The 26896-nt window shown below is 40.0% G+C and overlaps 1 protein-coding gene across 3 annotated transcripts; it reads right to left on the reverse strand.

Annotated features, from left to right (window-relative positions):
- On the reverse strand, window positions 1-26842 carry LOC118216295 (GTPase IMAP family member 8-like). 3 transcript variants are annotated; one of them, XM_035397385.1, is made up of 8 exons: window positions 26789-26842; window positions 24653-24697; window positions 23912-23980; window positions 22587-23270; window positions 6889-6933; window positions 5723-6385; window positions 4750-5394; window positions 1-3758 (listed from the first exon to the last, which is right to left on the reverse strand). In XM_035397385.1, exons 2-8 carry the CDS (start codon window positions 24678-24680, stop codon window positions 1912-1914), a joined length of 3981 nt encoding a protein of 1326 aa, XP_035253276.1. In that variant the 5' UTR covers window positions 24681-24697; window positions 26789-26842; the 3' UTR covers window positions 1-1911. The 3 variants fall into 3 exon arrangements, with proteins under 3 accessions (XP_035253276.1, XP_035253277.1, XP_035253278.1); XM_035397386.1 differs by lacking the exons at window positions 6889-6933; window positions 22587-23270; window positions 26789-26842 and having other exon boundaries at window positions 24653-25097; XM_035397387.1 differs by lacking the exons at window positions 6889-6933; window positions 22587-23270; window positions 23912-23980; window positions 24653-24697; window positions 26789-26842 and adding an exon at window positions 19198-19254 and having other exon boundaries at window positions 5723-6438.
- Window positions 26843-26896: the final 54 nt, after the last annotated feature.

Here is a 26896-nt window from a genome sequence, read left to right on the forward strand (position 1 = left end):
AAAGCATTGCTACTCTACAGGTCTCACCATATAGATGTTACTGAACTTTCTATATATATAGTCCCCCTCACACATTAAAATAAAAAAAGTAGATGCAGTAGCACAGAACAGAATAGACAGCCTTAATTAATCAGGAATACATACAGGTTACTTGAATAATAATATACAAGCAATGCACTATGGTTTGAGAAGCTAGGCTGAGTTGGGGAATCTTAAAAGAAGTGAGGTGGCAACAACAGGGCCAACAAAATTCAGGTAGGGATCCCATACACTGTAGAAAACTTCCGAGGATGAATGCAGAACACAGGTCATTTGGTATAATGTCCTTATATGCAATATAGTATAATCATGTGCTTATACCAAGACTTCTTTGTTGAGGCTGAGTCCATGATCAAAAACACAAAGGATGTATATAAAAAAAGAAATAAAATATCAGGATGTTAAACAGTCTCTTGTTTTTTGTATTTGTCATGTCCGATTTGAACATCCAGGAGGTCTAGCAGGAGACATAGTGGAGCTGGTTCGATTGTCACACCAAAAATAATGCTCAGATCATTCACTATATGACTGTAGTACATATGTGTAGCATTTGGTTTACCGGAGAAGCTGGTCTTGAGAACGCCGAGTGGTGGAGAGCGCACATGCACCTGGGTTGCATTAACTAACCAGCCCAGGTGCTTATAGGTGTTTTTGCTGTCATTTGTTTTTTGTTTTAGTTTGTTGTGTTAGTTTATTGTTTTAGCCCAGATCCTGTGAGGGGGAAGGGTGAAGGTGTTTGTTCATCTGATTTTTTTGTTTTGTTATAAATACCCTCTCACTCTCCACCCCAACCCTGGGCATATTTGCCCCCCAAATGTTGAATACAAGGTTATTGTTGCTATTTATATTTAGTTACTATTAGTTTGCCACCACTTTTATGTAGTAATATTATTTTCTGTATGTGAAGTTTATGTTCTTTATAATATTGTGAATTTTTAACATTATTTAGGTGGAGGCTTCAAATAAGCCCACTGGGTTTTCTGCCTCTCCCTGCACTGTATATGATTTGCTATCTTTGTCATTTTTGTGTATTTTTTAAATTGTGCAAAAATAATAAAACTAAACTAAAAAACTAAAAACTATTTGCCTTGAGCCACACTCAAATGACTGAGATCACATGCTTACACCATCCCCCATCCGCTCCACCCCAGTCTGTGAATACTATACTATACTATCATCACTATAAGACTAAAGTTTGCCACCCTGTTTTCCTCTTGCTCATGTTTGAGCGAGCCCAACTTGCAAACTGTGGCTTAAGAAGCAGTGGTTTGATATATAATAACAATATCCTTATAGCATTTAAAAAACACCTTTTGATTGCTCAAAGTGCTTTACACTCAGGGGGAACTCACGTCACCCACCACCATTGCGTAGCACCCACCTGGGTGATGCATGGAAGCCATTTTGCACCAGAAAGCTCACCACACATTAGCGAAGGTGGAGAGGGAGAGAACATATTTTAGCCAATTAAATCTGGGGATGATTTTGGTGGCAGTTTGTGAAAGCCAGACCTGGGATTTAGCCAGGACACCGGGGAACCCCCTACTCTTAGCGATACGTGTCATGGGATCTTTAATGACCACAGTGAGTCAGAACCTCATCCGAAAGACAGCAACACGTGCTTCAGAAAGTGTCTGTTCTGAGTTCTGTCTGAGTTCTCTCAAATCGACATGATGAGGTTATGATGAGCATTGCAGTGTGGGTATGATTAGCTATTTAGGGGAAAAAGCATGAATTAAAAAAATCTCCTGATATTCATTGTTTCAAAATCCTGCTTTTTGTCCAATTGGTACATTTCACATTAGTGAAATGCACCATTTGGGTAATGTTATGTTCCAGTGCCCTTCACAGGAAAGCATGCCTGTTGCAGCTTTACAGTATTACACAATTGCCACTCGCTTTCAAGTCATCGTATTCTTTTTGGTGTTTCTCCTTCAACTTCTTCAAAGTCTCTTCCAGGTCATTAAATTTCTTTTTAAAATCATTAGATTCCTCTGCTTGTTTTCTTGCTTTTTCTTCATAATTCCTCTTCATTTCTTTCATTTTGCTTTTGTAGTCTTCCTCCATTTCTTTACGTTCTTTTTCTTCTCTTTCTTTCCTGGCCTCATCTTCCATCTTTCTCTTCCGGCACTCTACTTCTCGTTCCCTCTCAAATTCCTTCTGTAGTCTTGCCAGCCTTTCTCTCTCCTCCTCTCTTCTCTGCTCATCCTCTTTATCTCTTCTCTCTCTGTCCTGTTTTCTTTCCTTGTCCCATTCCTCTTCTTGTTTTTTCAACTGCCTTTTCTGTTCTTCAAGATTCCTCTCCATCAGTTCCTCTTTATCTCTCCTTTCCTTTTCTCTCCTTTGTCTTTCTTTTTTCCTTTCTTTCTCAAACTCATCCCTCATTATCTTTTGTTTCTCATCCCACTCTTTTCTCTCTTGCTCTTCTTTCTGTTTCCTTCTCTTCTCTTCTTCCTCTTTATTTATCTGTTCTGTTTTTCTTTCCTGTTCCCATTCCTCAGCTCTTTTCTTCATGTCTTCTTGTATCTCTTTTTTCTCCTTTTCTGTGTCTTTCATTTTCTGTTTCCACTCCCTTCTTTCTCTCTTCTCACGGTTTTTCCTCTCCTGCTCCTCTCTATCTCTATTTTTCTTTTCTTCTGCTTGCTTGTCCTCAAATTCTTTCCTTTCTCTGCTTTGTTTTTCTATCATGTCTTGTCTCTGTTTCTCCTCTCTTTTTACCCTATTTTTTTCCTCATCTTCCCTATGTTTCAACTCCTTTTTCATTCTAGATTTCTCTTTCTCTATCTTATCCATTTTCCCCTTCCACTCTAATTCTTGTTTTTCCTTTTTCTTTTTCTCTTCCTCATCTCTTCTTTCTTTTTCCTCCTGCTCTCTTTTTTTCCACTCTTCGCATTCTTTCCTTAAATGTTCTTCTTTGTCTTTCAGCTCTTTTTCCCTACGTTTTCTTTCATTCTCTTCTTGAAGTCTTTGCTCTTCCATCCTACTCTGCATCTCTTTAATCTTCCCTTCATGTTTTGACATCAGCACCTCTCTCTCTCTCTGCATCTCTTCTTCCTTCTCTCTCAGTATTCTTTCACACTCTTTCTTTATGGTCATTTCTGCCTCCTGGAACATCTCATTGGTGTAGCAGCTACCTCCGTTCTTCCTCACCATGCTGTCTATCTTATCCAGCAGCTCAGGCACTTGGGTGCAATTGCTCTTGTCTTTATTATTGAAGACATGAAACCTGTTTCCACAGTCTTGAATCAGATTCTGGATTGTAATGTTGCTCCTCTGAATGTAACTATCAATGGATCCATTAAGATCATCCCCTCTTGTGAAAATGACTATGGTGAACATTTCAGCATTTTTACCAAAGGTACTCTTAATGAGCTGCAATGTTTCCATCTCCTCTTTTGTGAATCTTCCAATCTGTACAACTAGGAGGAACACATGAGGTCCAGGGGCTAAAAAGGAGATGCATTTGGCCATTTCCTGCTGGACCTCCTCATTAGTAACTCCTGTATCAAAGAGACCTGGTGTGTCAACTACAGCAACACGCCTGCCTGCTACTTTTTCTTCTTCTTTCTTACAGCGGGTTGTCACTGATGTTGAACTGGGCTCAGACAGGAACTCCTCCCTCTGCAGTATGGTGTTTCCTGTGGCACTTTTCCCACTTCCTGTCTTCCCCACAAGCACTATCCTCAAACAGTCCGAGTTCTGATCTTTACACTCAGCACCTGCAAAATGAAGAAACACAGTATAACTCAGAGAAATTTCAGACAGTTAAGAGCACCACAAATATATCCTGCACTATCCTATGACAATTATTCAGACAATTTCATAACATATAATTACCAGGTTCAAGAATGTCTGTATTAAGGATGCATACAAATAAATACTAAGTTCATTATGAGTGTGTAAGCAGTACATTTAACAAACATGACAAACTGCAGGTGGAAACCACCTACTAAGACGAGTGTTGCTAAATTGGTTTGTTGGTGACATAAAGTCGTTTCCGTGACCCTCACATCTTACACTTAACAATAAGTGAATAATTTCCATCAAAGAATGCTTGATGTTCAGTGGAACTCACTCCAGCAGTTGAGGTGCACAATCACAGTATCAGATGAGTGCATATTGCACACTACTGACCCAGACAGACTGCAGAACCTCAATCAGGCAGCAGAGGTGCTCTTACTCATAAAGACTGCAATAACACTGTTGAATGTGTCCCTCCCTCCCTGGGTGATGCTAAAACAAACTGTGATTTCCTGCCAGGCTGCATGTCAGAGTCAGGACAGGAATTCACTGGCATGGGTAGAATTCACTGGCATAGCAGGAATTCACTGGCATTTTTAGAATTCACTGCTATGCATAGAAGCCAGTAGATTAATGGCAAGTTAGAAGGACTGAATGGCCTGACTGGTCTGTTTTCAAGAGTTATTACATTCTTAGGTTCTTAATTTGCTGGGTACAGTATAAAGCTATGCTTCAACGGGACAAATCTCAGTAAAATATGGAAATACGTATTTCCATAAGATAAGTGAAAGCAAATTGACAAGCGTTATTCATGAATCATATGAATTTACATGGAAAATAGTTATCAGCTGCATTTTTTCCATCCCATACCAATTCTGTCCACTGGTTGAATTAGCATTTTTTGTCAGTGCTGCTTTATTAGTACTACGTTAATATGACCAGACAAATAAGGAACCCCTCCAAATTTACCCAGTGATTTGTCCTTAATAGTTTCTTCTAATTCTCTGATTTTCCTTTCCTTCTTCTCCAGCTGTGCCTCCCAAAACATATTCAGGGAAAAGCAGCTTTCTGTTGCTCCTTTCACCTCCTCAATAGCCTTTAGAAGCTCTGGAACTATCGGGTTATTCACAATGTGCTGGTTGTTGAAAACATAAAACCTGCTGCCACACATCTTTAGAAGCTCCTGAGTATCTTTATTCTGCTGCAGAAAGTCAAGAACAGGCTGAGCAGCTGGATTTTCTTGGGTAAAAAGGACCACCATGTAATCAGTGACTTTTGATCCAAATATCTCCTGAATCTTTGTTATTTCCACCTTGTCTTCATCAGTGAGAGGACCAGCTGGTGTGACCAGGAGGAAGGCATGAACTCCAGGGCCACAGAGAGAGGTAAAGAGGCGAGACACAGTGGATGCAGAGAGCTGTGATTCACACAGAGCTGGCATTTCCACCAAGGTAACCAGGCGACCGCACACTTCTCCCTCTCTCCTCTCACACACTGAAGAGGGGCTGTGATCCACACTGGACTCCCTCTGTCCCAGGATGGCGTTTACTGCAGAAGTCTTCCCAGTTCCGGTGCTCCCAAACAACACCAAGTTCAGCCTGTCACCCCCAGCCACTGGAATAAAGAGGAAGAGTCTGTTATCTACTGACTTCTCACTGTATTACTGGATTTTTCAAATATTGCGCCACTTGCCTAGAATACATTTCAGTATATCTTCAGTTTTCACCAAAACACAGGCATAATTCCCCAGCTGAGTTTCTGTCCATTTTTAGCTGTTTTTGTGGTAAACGGTAATAGTAAAATGAAGGTTAATATGTAATGACCTTTGCTTTGACCCATGAGTTGACGGTTTTTCAATAACCAGTAATACATTTTTAATGTTTTCTTTATCAATTCAGAGTGCATTTTCACTAGCCTTATCTTTGGCAGTTTCCTTTCTTACCTTCAATTTGCTGTTGTTCTCTAGGCAGCGGATGTGGTTTCTGCTTCCTCTCCATCTTCTGTTCAGCCCCCATTAGTGAGCCCTCTATTGCTCCTAGCGCAGCTGATTCAGGCTCCTTGAACGTCTCACAGTGGAGGAAACCTCCTCCATTCTTCTCCACCATCTGCTCTATTTTCTTTATTAATTCAGGAACCCGGATGCACACAGTCTTGTCTGTGTTCAGTGTAAGCAAACGTCCACTACACATCCTAATAACTTTGTCAACAGGATCCTTACCAATGCTATATGATCGTTTACTCCTCTGTATAAGCAGTACCACTGAGTACTTAAAGCACTCATCACTGAAAAAGCCCAGGATTCTCTTCAGTCTTTTTCTATCACCCTTTGTAAACCCCACCTTCTCCAGCACCAGCAGAAGTGCATGAGGACCTGGGGCAGACAGGGTAACACATCTCTCTATCTGACAGAATAATTTCCTGCCAGGGAGTTCAGGGTCCAGTAAGTCTGGAGTGTTCATCAGAGTCACAGGCCTCCCATTCACCAGACCTTGTGCCCTCTCACACTGATCTTTTACTGAAAGAACCTTTCTGTCCAGGATGATGTTTCCCACTTTACTCTTCACTTCTCCAGACCTCCCCAGCAGCACAATCCTCAGCTCAGACACTGCAAAGTAGGACACCAGGGTTACTGTGAGAGAAAGCATGTTAACCCAGCATGTGTTAGGCACAGAATGTTTTATCCACATGAAACTATTCCTCTGTCAATAAAGGATGCCCACTAGTTGAGTTTAAGTTCATTTTTGCTCTGAAATGATGTGCAAGGATTTTATTCTCCAAGTTGTTACCATGGCACCTTATATTACATTAGGCCCCATTACCAGCATCAGTGGCCATACTATCCTGAATTCCACCTACAGTGGCAGCTATTGATATGTGTCTTCCTCATTTCATAGAATAACAGTTCCATTAATAACATGAATGCTGAATGCTGTTTCAGTAAGTGGTATACATATAATGTGACCTTTGCCAGCTGTAGACAATTTTGCTCAATAAATCATCCAAAGCAATTTGTCAGTGTCACCTCAATGTATGACACTATGGAAGAAGTCTGACTGTTCTCTGCACAGACCCCTGTGTATTCTATGTAGCTCTGCAAACTTTACTCACTCATTGAGTGTGGATTAATACTCATTCTCCTCCGCTGGGGTATATCTGTTAAAGAAAAAATACATCAGAGTTTCTACAACATGTGAGATATTGGTTTTTTTTGTATTGTTCGGAGCCCTCCCACCCATCTCCCACATTTTTTTCTCCCCACTCTAGAATCCTCAGATTAGGTTTCTGACTCACTAATGCACCACACACATGCCTCACTGCAGCCAAAGCATGTCCACGTCTGATGCACTACAGGTCACAAATGACTACAACAGGAGGAGAGGCGCATCTCTCACTGATAACCAGAAACTGAGAGAAGAGGAACTACTGCAGTGTTACCCTGAGAAGCTCTGCCTGGCTTAAACATGTCCTGCTCTGGTGAGGTAGGCAGCACTGTAGGGAACTAGGCTTGTAACTCTGAGATTATAATACATAACGAACATAACACTACATTTGGAATACACACAGTATGTGGAAGAAAATACAGCTACGTTTGAAATTAATGGGAAAAAATCAGCTGGAAATAGAGGTCACTTGTTAGACAATCAACCAAGCAAAACATGATTTTATAGAGTATCACACATCCTGAAATGCATCAAGACATATGAAATTAAACAAAATGTTTATTGAGTTATATATAATTTTTTAAATGACATATACTCACTGGAAATATCAGATTTTTCTTCCTGTGCTTCCCGGTCTTCTACAGACAAGGCCTGTGATTTGTTTTCTCTCTCTGTATCTTGCTCATGTACTGTCACCGAGTCCTCTGGAGTTGACGTAGTACCTTCTTCTACCTCCTTATATATCTCACAGGTGAGGTAACGTCCTTCATTCTTGTTCACTACCATGTAAATCTTTCCCATAAATTTAGTCATCTGGGTGCGGTCAGTGTTGTATATGTTGCTGAACATGCAATATCTGCATTCTTTAATAATAGAATCTTCAGTGGGATCATTTTGTTCATCAATACAATAATCTGTTTTTTCGTTTTCATGGGTGATCAGTACCATTGTGTGGTTAAAGGCCTGATCACCCAAAGTGGTCAGAATCCTCTTCATTCTGCCTCTATCCTCCTTTGTAAATTCCCCAGGACGCAGCACCACCAGAAGCACATGGGGCCCAGGGTCAGACAGACAGACACACTGCCCTATTTGCTTATCTAATTCATTTTGAGAGATTTGGGGATGCAGTAAGTCAGGAGTGCTGATCACAGTCACGTATCTCCCATCCACCAGTTCCTTGACTTTCTCACACTGCTGTGTTACTGAAAATAAGGAGGGCTCGCTTTTCCCCAGGATGATATTTCCCACTTTACTCTTCAGTTCTCCAGACCTCCCCAGCAGCACAATCCTCAGCTCAGACACTGCAAAGTTGGACACAGTTTTTACATCAAGGTCAAAGCATTTAACTTTTGGTATATTGTATAAATTGTTAGAACTCTGTGTACATTTTACCAGTTAATCATATATATCATAAATCACATATATTTAACTGGGCAAATATTGGGCATCAGCTGATGCAAATATGTGAATTTCACTATAAAAATTATTATTTACACATGCAGATTACAGCATTTCAAAGGACCATGATATCTGAACAATGCATTATGACAGTCAGGCAAATAATTATTTCCCTAATCCAAGGACCAGACAGTCACAGTGAGATACACTTGATAGGTTTATTTCTACAGAAAGAGTACAGCACACTCCCACAGAAATGTTCAATATTGTATTGAAATAAGCCACCTAAACTCTATACATGATGAATAGTGTCTATTTGGCTTTTTACAAGAAATCTATAGGATTATATAGTGCATGCATAATAATCAGACAGTGATCATGTTTTATTTGTAATAAAGCAACAGTACTGTTGGCTGGCTTAGGACCTTTTGTGGAAAATATGTGTTGCACGAGAAGAGGCTTCTTCTTGAAATAATCTGTTCAATATAACAGTACAAAAAGGTGTTGTCTCTCAAAAATCAACTGATAAAAATACACTTCATGAATTAGCCTCACAATGTTTTATGTACCGTTCAATAAGGAAACTCATCTTGCTCATGGTCACTTTATTTTCTTTGCACTATAGTCTGTGATCATGTCAGACTTCACCTACATGCTCATTCTGCTAAAAACATTGTTTCAACTAGTCAATTTCATAATTTGTCCTCATTTATCTCATACTACTGTTATTTTCTCATATGCAAAGATTGCTGGGACATATGCGTGTGCTGCTATTCTCCACTGTCAAGTGTTCCTTCCTGTTCTACTACTTCCAATTCTCACGTAAGGTCAGTGATCTAGCTAAGCAAAACAGCAAAGAGGAGTCCTACGTACAGCTAAACGTATCAAAATGCCTTATAAACCTTAGAAACACTGAAGGTGCATCTCAATGAAATAACAGAAAACAGAGCAGGACAGAAGGGTACACAAGTTGCAACCTAGGGAGCTCAAATTCTATGAGCTTGCTGATCATGGTGCAAGTCTCTTTTATACTTACGCATCCACACCCTTTGCCACAGCCAAAAACATATCTATGGAATACACACATCAGGTAAAAGTGCAAGTATAAAATGATTTTTCTTTCAAAATACCAGGATCCACTTTAATCTGCTTACCAATGTCATGGTTCTGTATTTTCTGTTTCTGTTTTTCCCCTTTTGGCCACCAAATGGCAGCACTTCAGTTTTGTATTTCATTTTGTTCTCCCTCCCTGCGTTAATTGTATTGTTGGTTTTAATTATTCTATCATTTTTCCCACCTGTGTCTTGTTATCCCCTCCTTTTCTGGTTTGATTGTTCTCTTTGACTTCACTTGTGTCGTTACCCCTGCCTATTTAAGTTATTTGTTTCCTGACTCGGGTGCTAGTTCCTTGCGTTTCTTTTGTGTTTCTGTTTGTGTTTCTGCCTGCGTTCCTGCTTGTGTGTGTTCCGCCTGCCCGTATTCTGTCCTGCCTGTGTTCTGCCCTGCCCATGTTCTGTTCTTTTCAGTTCTTAAGTATCTTTTTGTGTTTGTGGTTTTGCCCCTCGTGGCCTTTTGTTTGTTCCCTGTTTTTTCATTAAGTAACGTATTTGTTTGAATTTTCCTTTTGGAGTCTCTTGTGTTTTTTTTACTCTGCGCCTGGGACCAACTCCCCGAATCCCTGACGACGAAATTAAAGTGGGTCCATGAACTACTCTAATATGTTACACAGGATCTTCTGTCACTTAACAAGAACAAGTGAGAATATGCACCTGGATTCAGACCTACTTGATGATGATCACTATTCATTTTATTGTGCTAGTGGTATATAGGCATATGTGGTTTTCCACCCAAAACACAACTAAACCATTTAGAGACCAAATTAATCTCTGGAAGATTTATCACGATTAGGTGTTCAACAGGGTGTTTAAAATGTAAATTTTTGTCTGCAAGAAATACACAGCACATACACGCATATCTCACTTCACTACCTTCACTGCAAATTTATTCCATAACTTTCCAGGCCTCAACTGTGCTCTGGAAATTGTTGTAAATTAGAGCAGTGGTTTCCACAACCACTTTATAAATAAACACATTTACTGTGTCCCACCCTTACCAAAGTGTCACAGAAATGAATGCAAAAATTATTATTATTATTATTATTATTATTATTATTATTAAAAATATTGTAATACATAAGATCTGCAAGATAATTGAAAGAAAAATCCATGATTTAGCAGGACTGATGAACCATAAACCCATAGAGATTATCAGCAGGTTATGGTCTGTTTTATTTTGTTCTCTTTTCCTTAATGAACTCATGTTTATTACCTAGCTTGTAGATTAAAAAGTAATCGTCCAGGTACATGCACTTTTCAGATAAGCGAAAAGAAAGGGAATTTGCAAAGGGTCAGTTTAATATCTTAAAACCAGTTTCCACGAAGCAGTAATCGAAATCAGTGGATGTGTCTAAGAATGATTTATCATTACACCACCACCAGTACTGCTGACACAAAGCAGGAGAGATCCATGGATTTATGCTGTTTATTGCAAATTCTCAGCCCACCGTATGCACATCTCAGCTTAAATTGAGATTTGCCTGATCAGGAATTTTTTTCTGTTCATTCATTCATATTTTCAGTTTCAGTTCCATATTTTCAAAAACAGTTTTGATCATCAAATGCCAACTGTAACACTTCATCTCACATTCAGAGAGCATTCAGAGAAGCCCATCTGTATGCCTCTGTTGTAAACAGCTGTTATTTGAAAACATGTGGCCTTTCCATTAGCTTGAATAAGCCTTCCCATTCTCCTCAGACCTTTCTCACTAAAAGGGTATTTTTGCCCACAGAACTGAATATATATATATATATATTTTTTAATTGCACCATTCAGTGCAAACTCTAGAGGTGCATGAAAATTCCAGGAGGGCTGCTGTTTCTAAGATGACTCTGAGGCAGGCTGGGGGTGGCCACTGCTCACATAGTGAACAGACAGGAAAAACAACTGAAAGGTTTGGCTAACTGCCTTTTATTGGAACAAAACTCCAGTGCAACAGAAATAAATCAAGAAAAGGCCAATCTGACAATCAAACAGTGCAAAAGCAAAGGATTAACAAAAACAAAACAAACTGGCACCAACCCACCACACTGGGCATAATTTATCCAAAAACAAAATTAAAAACAACGATCCTAGTTGGGTCAACTTGCTTGATTTTATATTGTAATGGTGAAAAGATTTACCTTTTTCCTCAAGTTATTTAGCAAAAATATGAATTCAGCATTTAGTCCCAACTATTGCCGCACTCATGAGAACCAAAGAGCAAAAATAAAATGTTCTTCCTCTATACCAAATGTTAAACCACATTTTCAGCCAACTAGCCAACTAAAATAAGAGGAACAAACATACCTAAAGTTAATAATGATGTTAATACTAATAATAATAAATGTCATATAATGTTAAAATAATGAACGTTTAAGTACGTCACCTATTTAGTCTCCTATACTAAATATTTGGAAAGAAAGCAGGCTAATCGTTTTTGAAATGCAGCCTATCCTATCGTTTATTCGATTGTGAATAGGCCTATATAATTGGTTAATTAAATCTTGCAGGTCACAGACAATATCAATAGGGCTACACAATACACATTTCTACTTACTGGGATCAATTGAACATGGCGTGGCCATTTCAGAATAATGTGTTCTCAACAGATAATACTCAAAATGGGGCTGTAGGAATTAAAAGTGGAAGTAGCCACGTCCACCCAGTGCACAAACCGCAAGAATATGTGCTCAGCACATTCTCACTGGGGCTGGGGGGTTCGCTGGGTAAAAGCCTTCTTACATTTAATTGTTATGTTCGGTTGCCTGTCCGTTTAAAATTTATACCGCTAGTTCCGCGATAGGGGATGAATAACGCAATTGCGAAAAAATTTTTTATTTACCTTAGATACATACTGGATCGTGTGGCCCCCCACGTGGTCGTGTGGCCCCCCCTAGTGGTTGTGGCCATAAACAACCGCATAGACCGTTTATCCCATGGGCTGGCCCTGTTCAAATTTTCAAATCCAGTTTTAGTGATCACATGCCAACTGTAACACCTCTTCTTGCTGTTCTTTGCTGAGAGAACTGTAACCTGGCATGGTCTTTAGTTGCTGTAGCTGATCCGATTCAAGGTTCAATGTGTTCAGCATGCTGAGAAGCCCATCTGCACACCACTGTTATTATAATAACAGCTGTTATTTGAACATTTGTGGCCGTTCCATTAGCTTGAATGAGTCTGCCCATTCTCCTCTGACCTCTTTCATTAAAAGGTTGTTTTTGCCCACAGAACTGGATTTTTTTTTTTAATTGCACCATTCTCTGCAAACTCTAGAGGCTATAGTGCATGAAAATCCCAAGAGAGCAGCTGTTGCTGAGATGATTGTGAGGCAGGGCTGAAGAATCACTTGTAGTCTAATTATATGGGTGTGTTCTTGGTGATTTATGACAAGCATTGTAAGTAACACAGGGGACATAACTGAGGAGGTAGACCAGAAAAACTTTTTTATTGCTTTTATGGCTACTACAGCGTGAATTGAAAGGAGGGGGGATGGTCAGCACGGAACAGATGTGAAATCTCCAGCATGTGGCCCTTTTACACATGACCTATGCCTGACCTATGTGAACGATGCATTATGACAATGTTAGGTAAATTATTTTCCTTATTCAATGACCAGGCAGATTCAGTGACATATACTCAATATGTGTATTTCTGCAGAAAGAGTAGCACCTAAGCTCTATACATGTTGAATAGTGTCTGTACACCTTTTTACAAGTGATCTATTGGATTATACTTATTAATGCAACCATAATTATAAGATAGTGATTTGAGATCATTTCTTTATTTTGTAACATCAACTAAGGTAACAGTGCAATTAGCTTGCTTAGAACATTATCCTTCTATGGTATATTTGCTACATGAGAACAGAAGCTGTTTCTTTGCCTGCAGCCAGCTCAGGTCTTGTTATTGTTTAGTTCCCAGCACAGGACTCCACCAGCACTCCCTGCCTGCAGCTTTCTGAAAAGTCACAAAACTTCAACTTGTATTTTTTCCACACAGAAAGCAAACTAGAAAACACAATATTAATGTAATTTGTTTAAGTCCAGAGTACAAACAGGCATCACCTGTTTACCTGTGGTGAAAGTTTATTTCGTGAATTGCGCCTCACCAAGTGTGGTGTGGAAAGTGTTCTGTTTCTCTTCTATAAAATATGATATAAACTCTCAAAATTATTGGAATTTTCTTTGAATTTCTACTCTATTAATTGATATATAAAATTAAAGCAACCAAAAAATTTTTACTCCAAACATGAGGCTAAACATGTCCAATGCCTAATTTGGAATGGCCAACTACTGTATCTGCAACCACAGCTGGTGGTTGATTTAGACTGCATTCAGACCAGATCAGGCAATGCGGCAAAAACGGCAGTCTTCCCATTCATTTGAATGGGGGTTGTGCGTTTAGGCTGTGGGAGTGGGGACCGCATGGGGTGTAGGAAAAAAACGCAGCGGCCTGCCGGAAGAAAGCAGAACCAGAATCAACTTTCGCCATAACGCAACCCGATGTCACGCTGCGGTGGCCAATCAAGCCGGATCAGAGCGGAAGACACCCACGGGAAGAAGAGCCTTGTTTAAATTACCATGTAGCATGCCGGGCGCTATCCGGGCAGAGTTCATGGACCAAACGATGATACAATCCCAGTTGTGTCCTCGCTTGGTTTATTTTGTGTACCCAGCTTTGACGTCCGCATCTGGCTTGCAGTCTACGCTGCAAAATAACGATAGCAAGAAGCTTCCTTCAGTTTGTGTCCATTTGTTTGAGTTAGCGGACAGGAAATGGAGGAGGGAGGGGGGCTTAAAGTTCACAACACGATGTCACACAAATGGGCCATGTAGTGACAAGCCCAAAGCTCCGCACAACCCTGCGGTAAGGTGCCGCTTTGCCTGATCTGGTCTGAATGCAGCCTAACTGGCATCAACTCTTTACGTCTAACCCCCAAATGCACTCTAACTGCCAACAACCCTGTTCCCGTCTTCAGATGGATAATATAACCACCCCCTCATACGGAGCTTTACAGATTTACATTGCACAGATTTTTGTGTCAACGACAAGAATTGCAAAAAGTTTATAGATTGCTCTGCAATCATATTTCTCAGAAATAAAACTACACTTCAGTGGAAATACATCTACACATTGGCATGGAGAGAAATCACTGGGTTGGATTATGGCAGTTGAATGAGGCTGGTTTGTATCAGACTTAACCACCTGGTTTTCAACCCTGTGAGTGAATAAAGGAGAATGTTTAAAAAGTGTTTACTTATTATTGTGTCACATGCCAAAATGCTGACCATTATGCTGACCATTTCACAATAAATAGTTTCCAGGATCAAGAATGTCTAAGTAAAGGATGCACACAAATAAATATCATGTCATATCAAGTCCATCATGACTGTAGGCAGGATAACATTTCACAAACATGACAAAATGCAATTGGAAACCACCAACTAAGACAGGTGTTTCTAAATAGCATCTTGCAGATGCAATGAATGCTTGATTTTCAGTTGAAATTCACTGTGAGGTACAGTAGTTGAGGTGCACAGTCACTGTGTTAGATGAGTGCACATTTTACACACCAGTGATCTAGGCAGACTGTAAGAACTGAAACAGCCAGAGGAGGTGCCCTTCCACATTGGGATTGAAATAACACTGTTGAATGTGTCCCTCCCTCCCTAAGTAATGCTTAAGGTAACTGTGATTTCCTTCCTGTCTGCTTGCCAGAGTCAGCAGTGGCATAGTTAGTGGCATCCTACAGATGATTCAGACTACAGATGATTCAGAATGCCGCTGCCCGACTCATCTACAACCTCCCCAAATTCTCCCACGTCACTCCTCTGCTGCGATCACTTCATTGGCTACCGGTCGCTGCCAGGATCCGATTCAAAACCCTGACCCTTGCCTACACTGCCGCCAACAGGACAGCCCCCATCTACTTGCAGGACATGACTCAATTTTATGTGCCTGCTCGACCACTCCGCTCTGCGGCAGCAGGGCGTCTTGTAACCCCTCCCACCGGCCCAAAGGGATCACAGAGCTTCTCCACCCTAGCTCCCCAGTGGTGGAACGAACTCCCCGTCCCTCTCCGAACCTCCCCCTCACTATCCATCTTCCGCCGCGGCCTGAAGACTCATCTCCTCAGACTATACCTAGAATAACCACCACCATGCTGTATATTAAAAAAAAAAAAAAAAAAAAAAAAACCCTTTTTCCTGTCACTTGTTACATGTTGCCCCATCCCTGCACATCTTGGTAAATTGTATTTGTCCTAATACTGTAGCTTATTCTTCTGCCTAGTTTGGCTTTGCAGATGTTTGACCAGGATAGTGTTCATTGTTCTCGGCTAGAAATAGCTGTACAAAATAAGTAATTGTACCTTACTGAACCCGTGTTCAGCAGTTGTCTACGATCATGAAAATGCACTTTTTGTACGTCGCTTTAGATAAAAGCGTCTGCCAAATTAATGTAATGTAATGAATGTAATGTAGAATGCACTGGCATGGTTAGAATTCATTGGCACGGTAGAATTCACTGACATGGAGAGAATTCAGTTCATGGCAAGTGCAGGACTGAATAGACTGAATGACCAGTTCTCATGGTTATTATGAATTTGATTATTGTAATTTGATGCCAGAATGTGGGACTTGTTGATAAACTACAATACTGTACAATCCACCCTTCATGATCTGAAACTTGTTTTGTATGCAGACAAAACAAAACTCATGTTGTTTACAAATTCTAAGAAAAAAAACTAGGGCAAAGCAAACTAGGGCAATGAGATTGAATCTGTTTCTTTGTAAAAAATATCTAGGAATCTTAATTGATGACTCTCTCTTTGAAGCCTCACATTCAGTAACTTGTGAAAAGTCTTGCTTTTAGGGCGGTACGGTGTCGCCTCACAGCAAGAAGGTTCCGGGTTCAAATCCGGTCTGGACCTTTCTGTGTGGAGTTTGCATGTTCTCCCCATGTCCACGTGGGTTTCCTCCCACAGTCCAAAGACATGCAGATAGGTGAATTGGAGACTTTAAATTGCCCATAGGTATGAGTCTGAAAGTGAATGGTGTGTGTGCCCTGCAATAGATTGGCGGCCTGGTCAGGGTGTATTTCTGCCTCTCGCCAAATGCATGCTGGGATAGGCTCCAGCACCCCCTCTGACCCTGCCCAGGATAAGCAGGTATAATTAATGGGTGGAAGTCTTGCTTTTCTTTTGTGGCTAAAAAGAGACTTGTCTACGGTGGCTCTGAAGTGCAAAACACAAAAACAAAAAGAAAACGCAAAAACAAAAACTTTCGGCCCTGAGGTGCAGATGCAACATACAAAAACAAAAAGGAGTGGTCCTAAGGTGCAGATGCAACATACAAAAACAAAAATGTGCAGCCCTGAAGTGCAAAACACAAAAACAAAAAGAAAATGCAAAAATATAAACTTTCGGCCCTGAGGTGCAGATGCAACATACAAAAACAAAAAGGAGCAGCCCTGAGGTGCAAAACACAAACATATAAAAACTAGCAGCCCTGAGGTGCAGATGCAACATACAAAAACAAAAACTAGTTTATAATTTGTTTTACATTGTTAGTCGGCAACCATGTTATGTGCCGCTGCCTGTTTTGGCCAGGACACTCTTGAAAGAGTTTTAATCAAAATGAGGTTGTCATGTTTAAATAAAGGTTAATAAATAAATAAATAAATACATATGGATTTACATGAAATGTAGCTATAGCCACATTTCTTCATTCTATTCCAGTGCTATCCACTTTCTAAAGTTGCATTTGTTGTCAGTATTACATACTCAGACATTATTTTGCTATGGGTATAGCCGTATTACTTGATGTAATGCTCTTCACAGCAGTTAACAAATGATGAAGACTTACCCAATGATTTGCCCTTGATATGGTCTTCTAATTTTCTGATCTTCCTGTCTTTCTCCTCCAGCTCTTGGATCTTCCGCTCCAGCTGTGCCTCCAAGTACATATTCAGGGAAAAGCAGCTTTCTGTTGCTATATTCATCTCCTCTATAGCCCTCAGAAGCTTTGGAACTACTGGGTTATTCGTAATGTCCTGGTTGTTGAAAACACAGAACCTGTTGCTGCAGATCTCCAGAAGCTCCCGAATATTTTTATTCTGCTGCAGAAAGTCACGAACAGGTTGAGCAGCTGGATATTCATGGGTAAAAAGGACCATCATGTAATCAGTCACTCTTGAGCCAAATATCTCCTGAATCCCTGTTATTTCTGCCTTGTCTTCATCAGTGAGGGGAGAAGCTGGTATGACCAGGAGGAAGGCATGAACTCCAGGGCCACAGGGATAGGTAAAGAGGCGAGACACAGTGGATGCAGAGAGCTGTGATTCACACAGAGTTGGCATTTCCACCACGGTAACCAGGCGACCGCACACTTCTCCCTCTCTCCTCTCACACACTGAAGAGGGGCTGTGATCCACACTGGACTCCCTCTGTCCCAGGATGGTGTTTCCTGCAGAAGTCTTCCCAGCTCCACTGCTCCCAAACAACACCAAGTTCAGTCTGTCACCCACAGCCACTGGAATAAAGAGGAAGAGTCTTCTGACCATTATCTTATTTTATTATTGTCAATGTGTGAGTCACTTCCCCTGATTCTATATCAGTACATCTTCAGTTTTCTTCAATACACAGGCCTAATTCCACAGGTGAGTTCCCTTCTGTTTTTAGCCGTTTTAGCCATTTTGGTAAATCATAAAATGTAGGCAAATAATAAAATGTAGCCGAACATCTCACTACAAAGAAATATGAAATAATGTATTCATATTTCAGGGATTTGTTTTCACCCTTGAGTTGTCGGTTTTTAAATAATGTGTGAACATTTTCAATGTCTTGTGCATCAGTTATGAGTGTTGTGCATACATTTGCTGTAGCCAATAAAAGGCCAGATTTTTTTTCAGGTTTCATTAATCTTTGTTTATCTTGTTTCAAAGCATTAAGGTTTAACTTAACTATCAATCAATTCTCACCATTAGTCACACAAACTAATTTAATAATGACTTTTCTTGCCCTGATTCTATTTTTACCTTTTTCTCCTTTTCCCATTTGCTGTTGTTCTCTAGACAGTGCCTGTGGTTTCTGCTTCCTCTCCATCTTCTGTTCCGTCCCCATCAGTGAGCCCTCTATCACTTCTAGCGCAGCTGATTCTGACTCCTTGAACATCTCACAGCTGAGGAAACCTCCTCCATTCGCCTTCATCATCTGCTCTATTTTCTCCATTAATTTAGTAACCTGTGTGAAATTCATCTTTTCTGTGTTGTTCAACATGTGACACCTTTGACTACAGTTCTCAACAACTTTATGAACAGGACTCTTACTAAAGTAATAATACATAGAATCCTTAAGGCTTTTCTTCTCTTCTGTCACCAGCGCCACTGAGTATTTAAAGGCCTCATCAGTTAAAGAGCTCAGGATTCTCTCTAGTTGTCTTCTATCAACTTCTGTAAAGCTCCCCTTCTCCAGCACCAGCAGAAGTGCATGAGGACCTGGGGCAGACAGTGTAACACATCTCTCTATCTGATAGAATAATTTCTTGTCAGGGAGCGCAGGGTCCAGTAAGTCTGGAGTGTTGATCAGAGCCACACGCTTCCCATTCACCAGACCTTGTGCTCTCTCACACTGATCTTTTACTGGAAGAACCTCTCCCCCCAGGATGCTTTTTCCCACTTTACTCAGCACACAATCCTCAGCTCAGACACTGCAAAGTAGGACACCAGGGTTACTGTGAGAGAAAGCATGTTAACCCAGCATGTGTTAGCCATCCTGACCTGCCAGCATACCCGGGCCAGTCAAAGTGGCCTGGGTTTAATTGGATTGGCAACCCTATGACTGTAAACACAGTCAAGAAAGTTCCCGTAAATGAACTGATTGCATCTTGCACATGCAGTGCTGTCTTCGTATGTTGCGGTGAATGAAACGGCCTAAACCTACAAATACCACAGTTCTCTCCTGCCATCCCCCGAATGACATCCACGTACATAAGTGCAACCAGATCCACGCCCTGCGACTGGGAGCTTGCCTAAATGACTGCTGTCCGCAGTCCCACCTGACTGGACCCCGGCTACAGGAGCCAAGGAGGAATCCACAGGAAATATAGCGCTTCCCCACTCGGCAGCTAAGAGATGCCCGCTGCACTTTGTCAGCTCTGGGTTGTCTGGCTTCCTGTCAAAGGAGACAGAGCCCCCGCACACTGTGCACAACTTGGCAGGAACACTGTGGGCAATGGATTGCCTTTCATTTCACAAGGGCAACAATAAGGGGAAAAAGCACTGAATGTTGCCCAAGATAGTCCAGGGAACCCCCTCCCCCTTGCCAGTCCTGATACCCAGACAACGGAGAAGGAAAAGACTGGTACTATGGTGTCACAACAGCAGAAGCCAGAAGAGTGTCTTGAAGAGACTGTTGATGTCTCCACACCGCACCTTACCATTGTGGGATTTATATCTGCGTCCAGCGGAAGGCCAGCAGGTCACAACTGGCTACTCAATTTTGACATGGACTAAATGTTTTAAAAGATGGCAGATTTCCACTGAGTTTTTATTAACTAATGCTATGCAAAAAAGTTGTGTAAGTTGCTCTGAATAAAAGTGTCTGCTCAATGGCTGTGATAAAATGTAACGTAACTGCATCTCAGAAATGTAAATATGTAGTTTTCTTATAGCTATGCCCTACTTTTTACACTGTGTCATTTTTATGTGGTGATGGGAAAATAGGCTTTTAGCAGGTGCATTCACCTATTTTTAGAGAGGGAATGTAGGATATGTAGTGTTTATATTTTGGCCTTAGAGAGGGAAACAGTAAATAAGAATGTGGCCTGGCCTCCCCATCACAAGCATCAAAGCAAATGTGATTGGGGCGATTTGAAATTTCACTGATACCCTAATCTAAGCTGACAATCTATGGGTCTCAGCTCCTCAGAAGAGACGAACCAGATGACACAGGACACCATATTGGGGGTCGGAGACCCTACATGCTTAACATTTCCGTTTCCCATGTCCTCTTTAAGTTTGAATGCAATCTTTAGGTAGTCCAGTCCTTGCCATAAATTAGTCTGACCCCCCTTCCTTTCTCTTCTAAACCTTAACCCGGCATCACCCAATCAGAGCAAACATCCTCAAGCCATGCTGGGTAAGGTATTTAAGATGGCCACAGGAGAAAGTTGTTTGTGTTGTGTTTGGTTTCAGTGCCAGGAAGAAGAAGAGTTTTACTCTTTTTATTTTGGTGGTGGTTTCTAGGTTGTGTGTTTTTAGCTGGTTTCCTTGTGGTGCTTATGCTGAAAGTGGGTGATACTTTGACAAGGTCTGGCCGATCCGTTTCTCTCTCTCTCTCTCTTATCCGTCTCTCTCTCTTTATTTTATGGTATTTCTAGATTAGTTGTTTAATGTTCTGCTGTATGTATTCTGTTGTGTCATTTAGAAGTAGTGTGCCTGCATTCAATAAAGAATGTATGTTCATTAATATAATTGACTGCTTCTTATTGATTCAATTATTTAATCTGAAAACCTTGATACACAGTTTGTTATGACTTGTTAGTTGATACCACCAGTTTTCTGTAGACTGACTTAATTTTAGACGATTTAATTGATAATTTGAATTTTAAACATAATTATTAAATTAAATCTAATAAAATATATTTTACATGTAGGTTAAGTTAGGGGTTCTAGCATGCAATATCACTTGGTTCAGTATTCAGAATGCTGAACATTTTAACAAGGACATTGACTGTTGGAACTGCAGGATTCAGAAAAGAAACATATTCTTACTTAATCCTTGCTTGTCCAACAGCCCCATTACCAGCATCAGTGGCCATACTTTCATGAATTCCACCTACAGTGGCAGCTATTGATATGGGTCTTCCTCATTCCATAGAATTTCATAGTTCCATTAATAACTTGAATGCTGTTTCAGGAAGTGGTGTACATATAATGTGACCTTTGCCAGCTGTAGACAATTTTTCTCAATAAATCATCCAAAGCAATTTGTCATTGTCACTTCAATTTATGATACTATGGAAGAAGTCTGACTGTTCTCTGCACAGACCCCTGTGTATGCCATGTAGCTCTGCTAACTTTACTCACTCATTGGGGGTTCCGAAATACTAATTCTCCTCCGCTGGGGTATATCTGTTAAAGAAAAAATACACCAGAGTTTGTACAATATGTGAGATATTGGTTTATTTTGTATTGTTCGGAGCCCTCCCACCCATCTCCCACATTTTTTTCTCCCCACTCTAGAAACCTCAGATTTGGTTTCTGAGTCACAAATGCACCACACACATGCCTCACTGCAGCCAAAGCATGTCCACGTCTGATGCACTACAGGTCACAAATGACTACAACAGGAGGAGAGGCGCATCTCTCACTGATAACCAGAAACTGATAGGAGAGGAACTACTGCAGTGTTAGCCTGAGGAGCCCTGCCTGGCCTAAACATGTCCTGCTCTGGTGAGGTAGGCAGCACTGTAGGGAACTGGGCTTGTAACTCTAAGGTTGTAATACACAAGAAATATAACACAAAATATGGAATACACACCGTATAGAAAGAAATACAGCCAAACTTGGTGTTTAATATAGGTTATGAGATTGTGTTAGTCTATTGTTAGAAACTGATTTGATTTTGATGCTGTACCAAGAGGAAATTCCACCAGTTGTGCACGTGTGGTCATTCGAATGACCTGAATTGAATTGAAATTAGTGGAAAAAATACCCTGGAAATAGAAGGCACCAGCTAGCAAACGAACCAAGCAAAACATGATTTAATAGCAGATTACACATGCTGAAATGCAGCAAGACCTAGTATTCATCCATCCATGATCCATTAATGGGGGGGATCTACAGCCTGTCCCAGCATGCACTAGGCAAGAGACAGGAATAAATTCTAAACTGGCCGCCAATCCATTTGAGGGCACACGCACCATTCACTCACACACTCATACCTACAGGCAACTTAGAGCCTCCAATTAGCCAAACCTGAATATCTCTCGACTGTGGGTGGAAACAGGAGTACCCAGAGGAAACCCACGCAGACACGGAAGAACATGAGAACTCAATACAGAAAGACCCTGGCTGCGATCGACCGAATATTACAGAAATCAAATTGTTTTTTAGGTTTTAACTGAACTGTTTATTACATATACTCACGGGAAATGTCTATTTTTTCTTCCTGGGTTTTCTGGTCTTCTCTCTTGCTACTTGCTCTCTCCATATCTTGCTCACTTCCAGTCACTGGTGTTGAATGTGTACCTGATTCTGCCTCCTTATATGTCTCACAGATGAGGTAGCTTCCTTCGTTCTCCTTCACTACTCTGTTAACTCTTTCCATAAATGTACTAATCTGAGCATGGTCAGTCTTGTCTATATTGCCGAACCTGTGACACCTTCCTCTGCATTTTTCGATAAGATCCCTTTGTTCATCAATACAATCATCTGTTTTTTTGCCATCATGGGTGATCAGTACCATTGTGTAGTTAAAGGCCTGATCACCCAAAGTGGCCAGAAACCTCCTCATTCTGTCACTGTCTGTTTCTGTAAATCTCTCATGCTGCAGCACCACCAGAAGCACATGGGGCCCAGGGTCTGACAGACAGACACACAACTCAATCTGCTTGTCTATTTCAAGCTGAAAGATCTGGGGATGCAGTAAGTCAGGAGTGTTGATCACAGTCACATGTCTCCCGTCCACCAGTCCCCTGGCTCTCTCACACTGCTGTTTTACTGAAAAGAAGGAGGGTTCAGTTTCAAAAGCCTCTCTCCCCAGGATGATATTTCCCACTTTACTCTTCAGTTCTCCAGACCTCCCCAGCAGCATTATCCTCAGATCAGACACTGCAAAGTAAGACACAATCTTTGCTATAAGGCAAGGTCAAAGCCTTATATTTTAATTCAACTGCAAACTTACTTTGAATACATTTTTGCCAGCTCATAAAAATAAATATTTTTCATTTAAATGGGCAAAGATTGGGCATCACCTGATGTAAATACTTTCATAAATAAATGAATGAGATGCAACACAGGAAGCACTTCAGGTTCCACAACAAACTCAACTACTCTCTGAGTAGAGGAATCATATGAAATACAAAAAACAAAAAACTAAAGAGGTAAACATTTATTTAAAAATCCACATTCTGGCACTCATGTAAGATTTACTATAAAAAAAACTGTCACTTCTGGTGAATTAACTTTAAGGGTCGTGCAAAAATTGTTCTATATGTCTTCTTTTGAATCTCATGATTCTTTTGAATGTCATAATTATTTCTATATTATCTATAAACTGTTAGAATATTCCTTGTCCTATTTGTAATATGATTATAAGAATTTCAAATACATTTACTCTCCATCAGCTATTTTACACATTGAAAGCCAACCCAGGATATGTTAGAGGAAAAAAAGTCACTCAAGAGACTTATTATGTTTTATGGCCAACATGACACAGTACAGTGCAGTACAGATCAGTGGTATTAACTTACTGTTTGGACGGTCTTTGTCAGGGCTGTGTCTTCCACTTGGATCCTCCTCTGTGTTCACATATCCTGTTACTAACACAGTAAATCATTATTTATTATAACAACAATAATAGAAAAATTGAATACACATAGCATATAAACCTGCAAATATAATATCTCCTTAAAAATGAGCAAATTATAGGGGATATTGATATTATTTATTAGAATAGGATTAAACTTCCATAACATAGATGTACTTGGTCACCAAAAACAAGTATTTCAGAATATGCACTTACACTCAACACAATTTGATTATTATTATTATTATTATTATTATTATTATCTTTCTTTCTTTAATTTAGTTTAATTGTGAAGTCAACATCCCCCCCCAAACTGTTTCTTCACGTATGAGAATTTATAAATATAAACTATCCTCTCCTCCATTCATCGACCGAATGTTAAATTACAGCATAATACAATAAATTAACTATTAAAAATTCTACAAATTCTAAGAGAAACTGTAATAGCACGAACGTTAAAATAAGAATTTAAAATAAGCCCGAAGTCACCGTTTAAAACCGAAACTGTTAAAAAAGAATATGCCTAGCCTATAGGCTATTAAATATCCGGAGAGCAAAGAATCGTTTTTGAAATGTATCTTTTGTTTGATTATGAATGTTTCCTTTACGAATTTTCAATATTTCAAATGGTTTGCATTAAATCCTACACCTAACAAAACAAGTACACGGTTGTAGAGCTACTCACAGGCATCAGTCGAACTTCTTGTGGCCATTTTAGGGTGTGAAAATGCTGTGGAAGTTAGAAGTGAAAGTTAAATATTTCAAGCTGCGTCTTCCTCGTACAAAGAAGAATAGACGTTCATGCGGAACACCGACACAATCTAATTGCGGAAGTAACAACATACAGATCTGGCACTGTCTGTTTACTGGGAATACATTTAGGAAAGGTGTTAGACTTTGATTCCGGTAGCCCAACACAAAGTAACGGAACATTAAGCAACGCACTGCCAGGTGTGTCAGCGCTCGCTTTTAAATCAGCACTTTAATTTACTCTTTGTCGAGGGAGCGTTGGAGGCCCGAACAGCGACTACCCCTTGTTAACTTTCGGCTCACTCAGTTCTAGGAGAACTCTTGTATCAGTTGACGAATCTTGTGACCGTGTAAAATTTGTGTGATTGTGTAGATGGAGTGATTAGGAGGGTAATTGGTACCAAGCCTTTTACTGCATATAAATGAACTTTAAATAGTTATTTGATAAAAAAAAAAATTAAATAAAAAGGTGTAAATTAACTGTAAATGATTAAAATAAGAATAATGTTGAATTCATCCAGCTAATTGTGTCTTTTTTTAAAAATAAAAAAAAATAATATAAAAAAATCAATAAAATGTTGTTTCGTATTTTTGTATTTGAATATTATCATATTAAAATAAATTCAACGCAGTTTAATAAATGTTAAAGTAAATAAATCCTGTACATAAACAAATACAACGAATAAACTTTGTGTTCTCTGTATACAGTAAATATTATTTTTCATAATGTGGTGTTGATGTAAAGAGGTCAAGAGCATACTTATTAGTTATTTATCTCGTTACATTCTCAGGAAGTCAAAGCGATGCATTTGTCGATACATTTGCATTTGTCAGTCGAGATGGGGGAGGTAACATTTTTAATCATCATCATTCATTTGATGTTCTATGTATGTCCATTGTGACATTATAGTCCTTGTATGTATATGAGTTTTCGTTTAACAATCTATATAAGCGATGTATCTATTTTAATGAGGGGAGGTGGGAGGACAGTGCTGGGGAGGGGTATAGACGGGTAGCTAGACCATAGAGGGGGCTGGTTCCTAACGTGTGTTTTCACACTGAGAAAAGTCTTAAATATTGGCTATCGCCCCCCGTGTGTATCGCATTATTCCACTGTGAGAAACGTATTGATATTGGGTTAACCCAACGAGTGTGTAATTTTAAAGCGTGGACTTATATAATAATTGAACAGCACTCTTTGAGTATTGGATTTTAGCACCTAATGTGTGTCATTTGCTGTGATTGAGCCAGCCTCCTGCCACATGACCCCAAAATGTCTTACCTCCTCTTTCTAAATTGCCTCCAATGAATTTTGTTCTCTAATAAAGATATTGGTATTTTTTCTATATCAATTGTTGTGTGGGTATGTTCATGTCCTGTGACTCTGGAGCAAACTGGTTAAATGTGGTGGCAGCTACTAGTAGAACTAATCTGCTTCATTCAATATTTGGAGTCTACCCTTTTGAGCGGTTTCCCTCTCACCCCCCCCCCCCCCCCCCCCCCCCACCCCACCCCACCCCACTCCACTCCACTCCACTCCACTCCACTCCACTCTCCCTCCTTGCGGACAGCAACCTCTGGCAGCAGCAGGTCAAGAAGATTGCAGAAAACAAATACGAATTTACTAATCCATGATTGAGGTCCATTGATTTAAGTTTTTGTAAAATACCCCACCCTCATAAACAATTTGTGAAAATATACTAAATTCTCAATATTCTCAAAATATTGCACTTGTCTTTGTTATACACAGTGCTGGACATTAAATGCGGGTGCTGGCTGTTAAAACTGCAAGATTCAGAAAATTTAACATATTTTACTTAATCCTCACTTCGCTTACACTGCCTATATCTTGCTATAAAATACACTGTAAGCACAGAGATTTATCCATTTTGTTGTACTGTAGGGGAATGGATACCACAGTATGTATATGACAATATGATTATTATATATTAACTGTTGTACTTTTGCATTATATGCATCTATTCCAGCCCCAAAGATGTGGCAAAATAGTCTCCTGTCAAAAGAGAAGGTGTGAAGTATGTGATAAAAACCAAACCACAGGTGGACTCACCCCAGCTGCAGGAAACTGTCCACAGGCCCACAACTCCTTTAGTCCTTTTCCTCTGGGCCTATAATATTCCAGTTTACTTTTCTGTTTTAATGCAGTACATTTAGATTT

This window comes from Anguilla anguilla, chromosome 17, assembly GCF_013347855.1.
Source record: "Anguilla anguilla isolate fAngAng1 chromosome 17, fAngAng1.pri, whole genome shotgun sequence".
Classification (NCBI taxonomy): domain Eukaryota; kingdom Metazoa; phylum Chordata; class Actinopteri; order Anguilliformes; family Anguillidae; genus Anguilla; species Anguilla anguilla.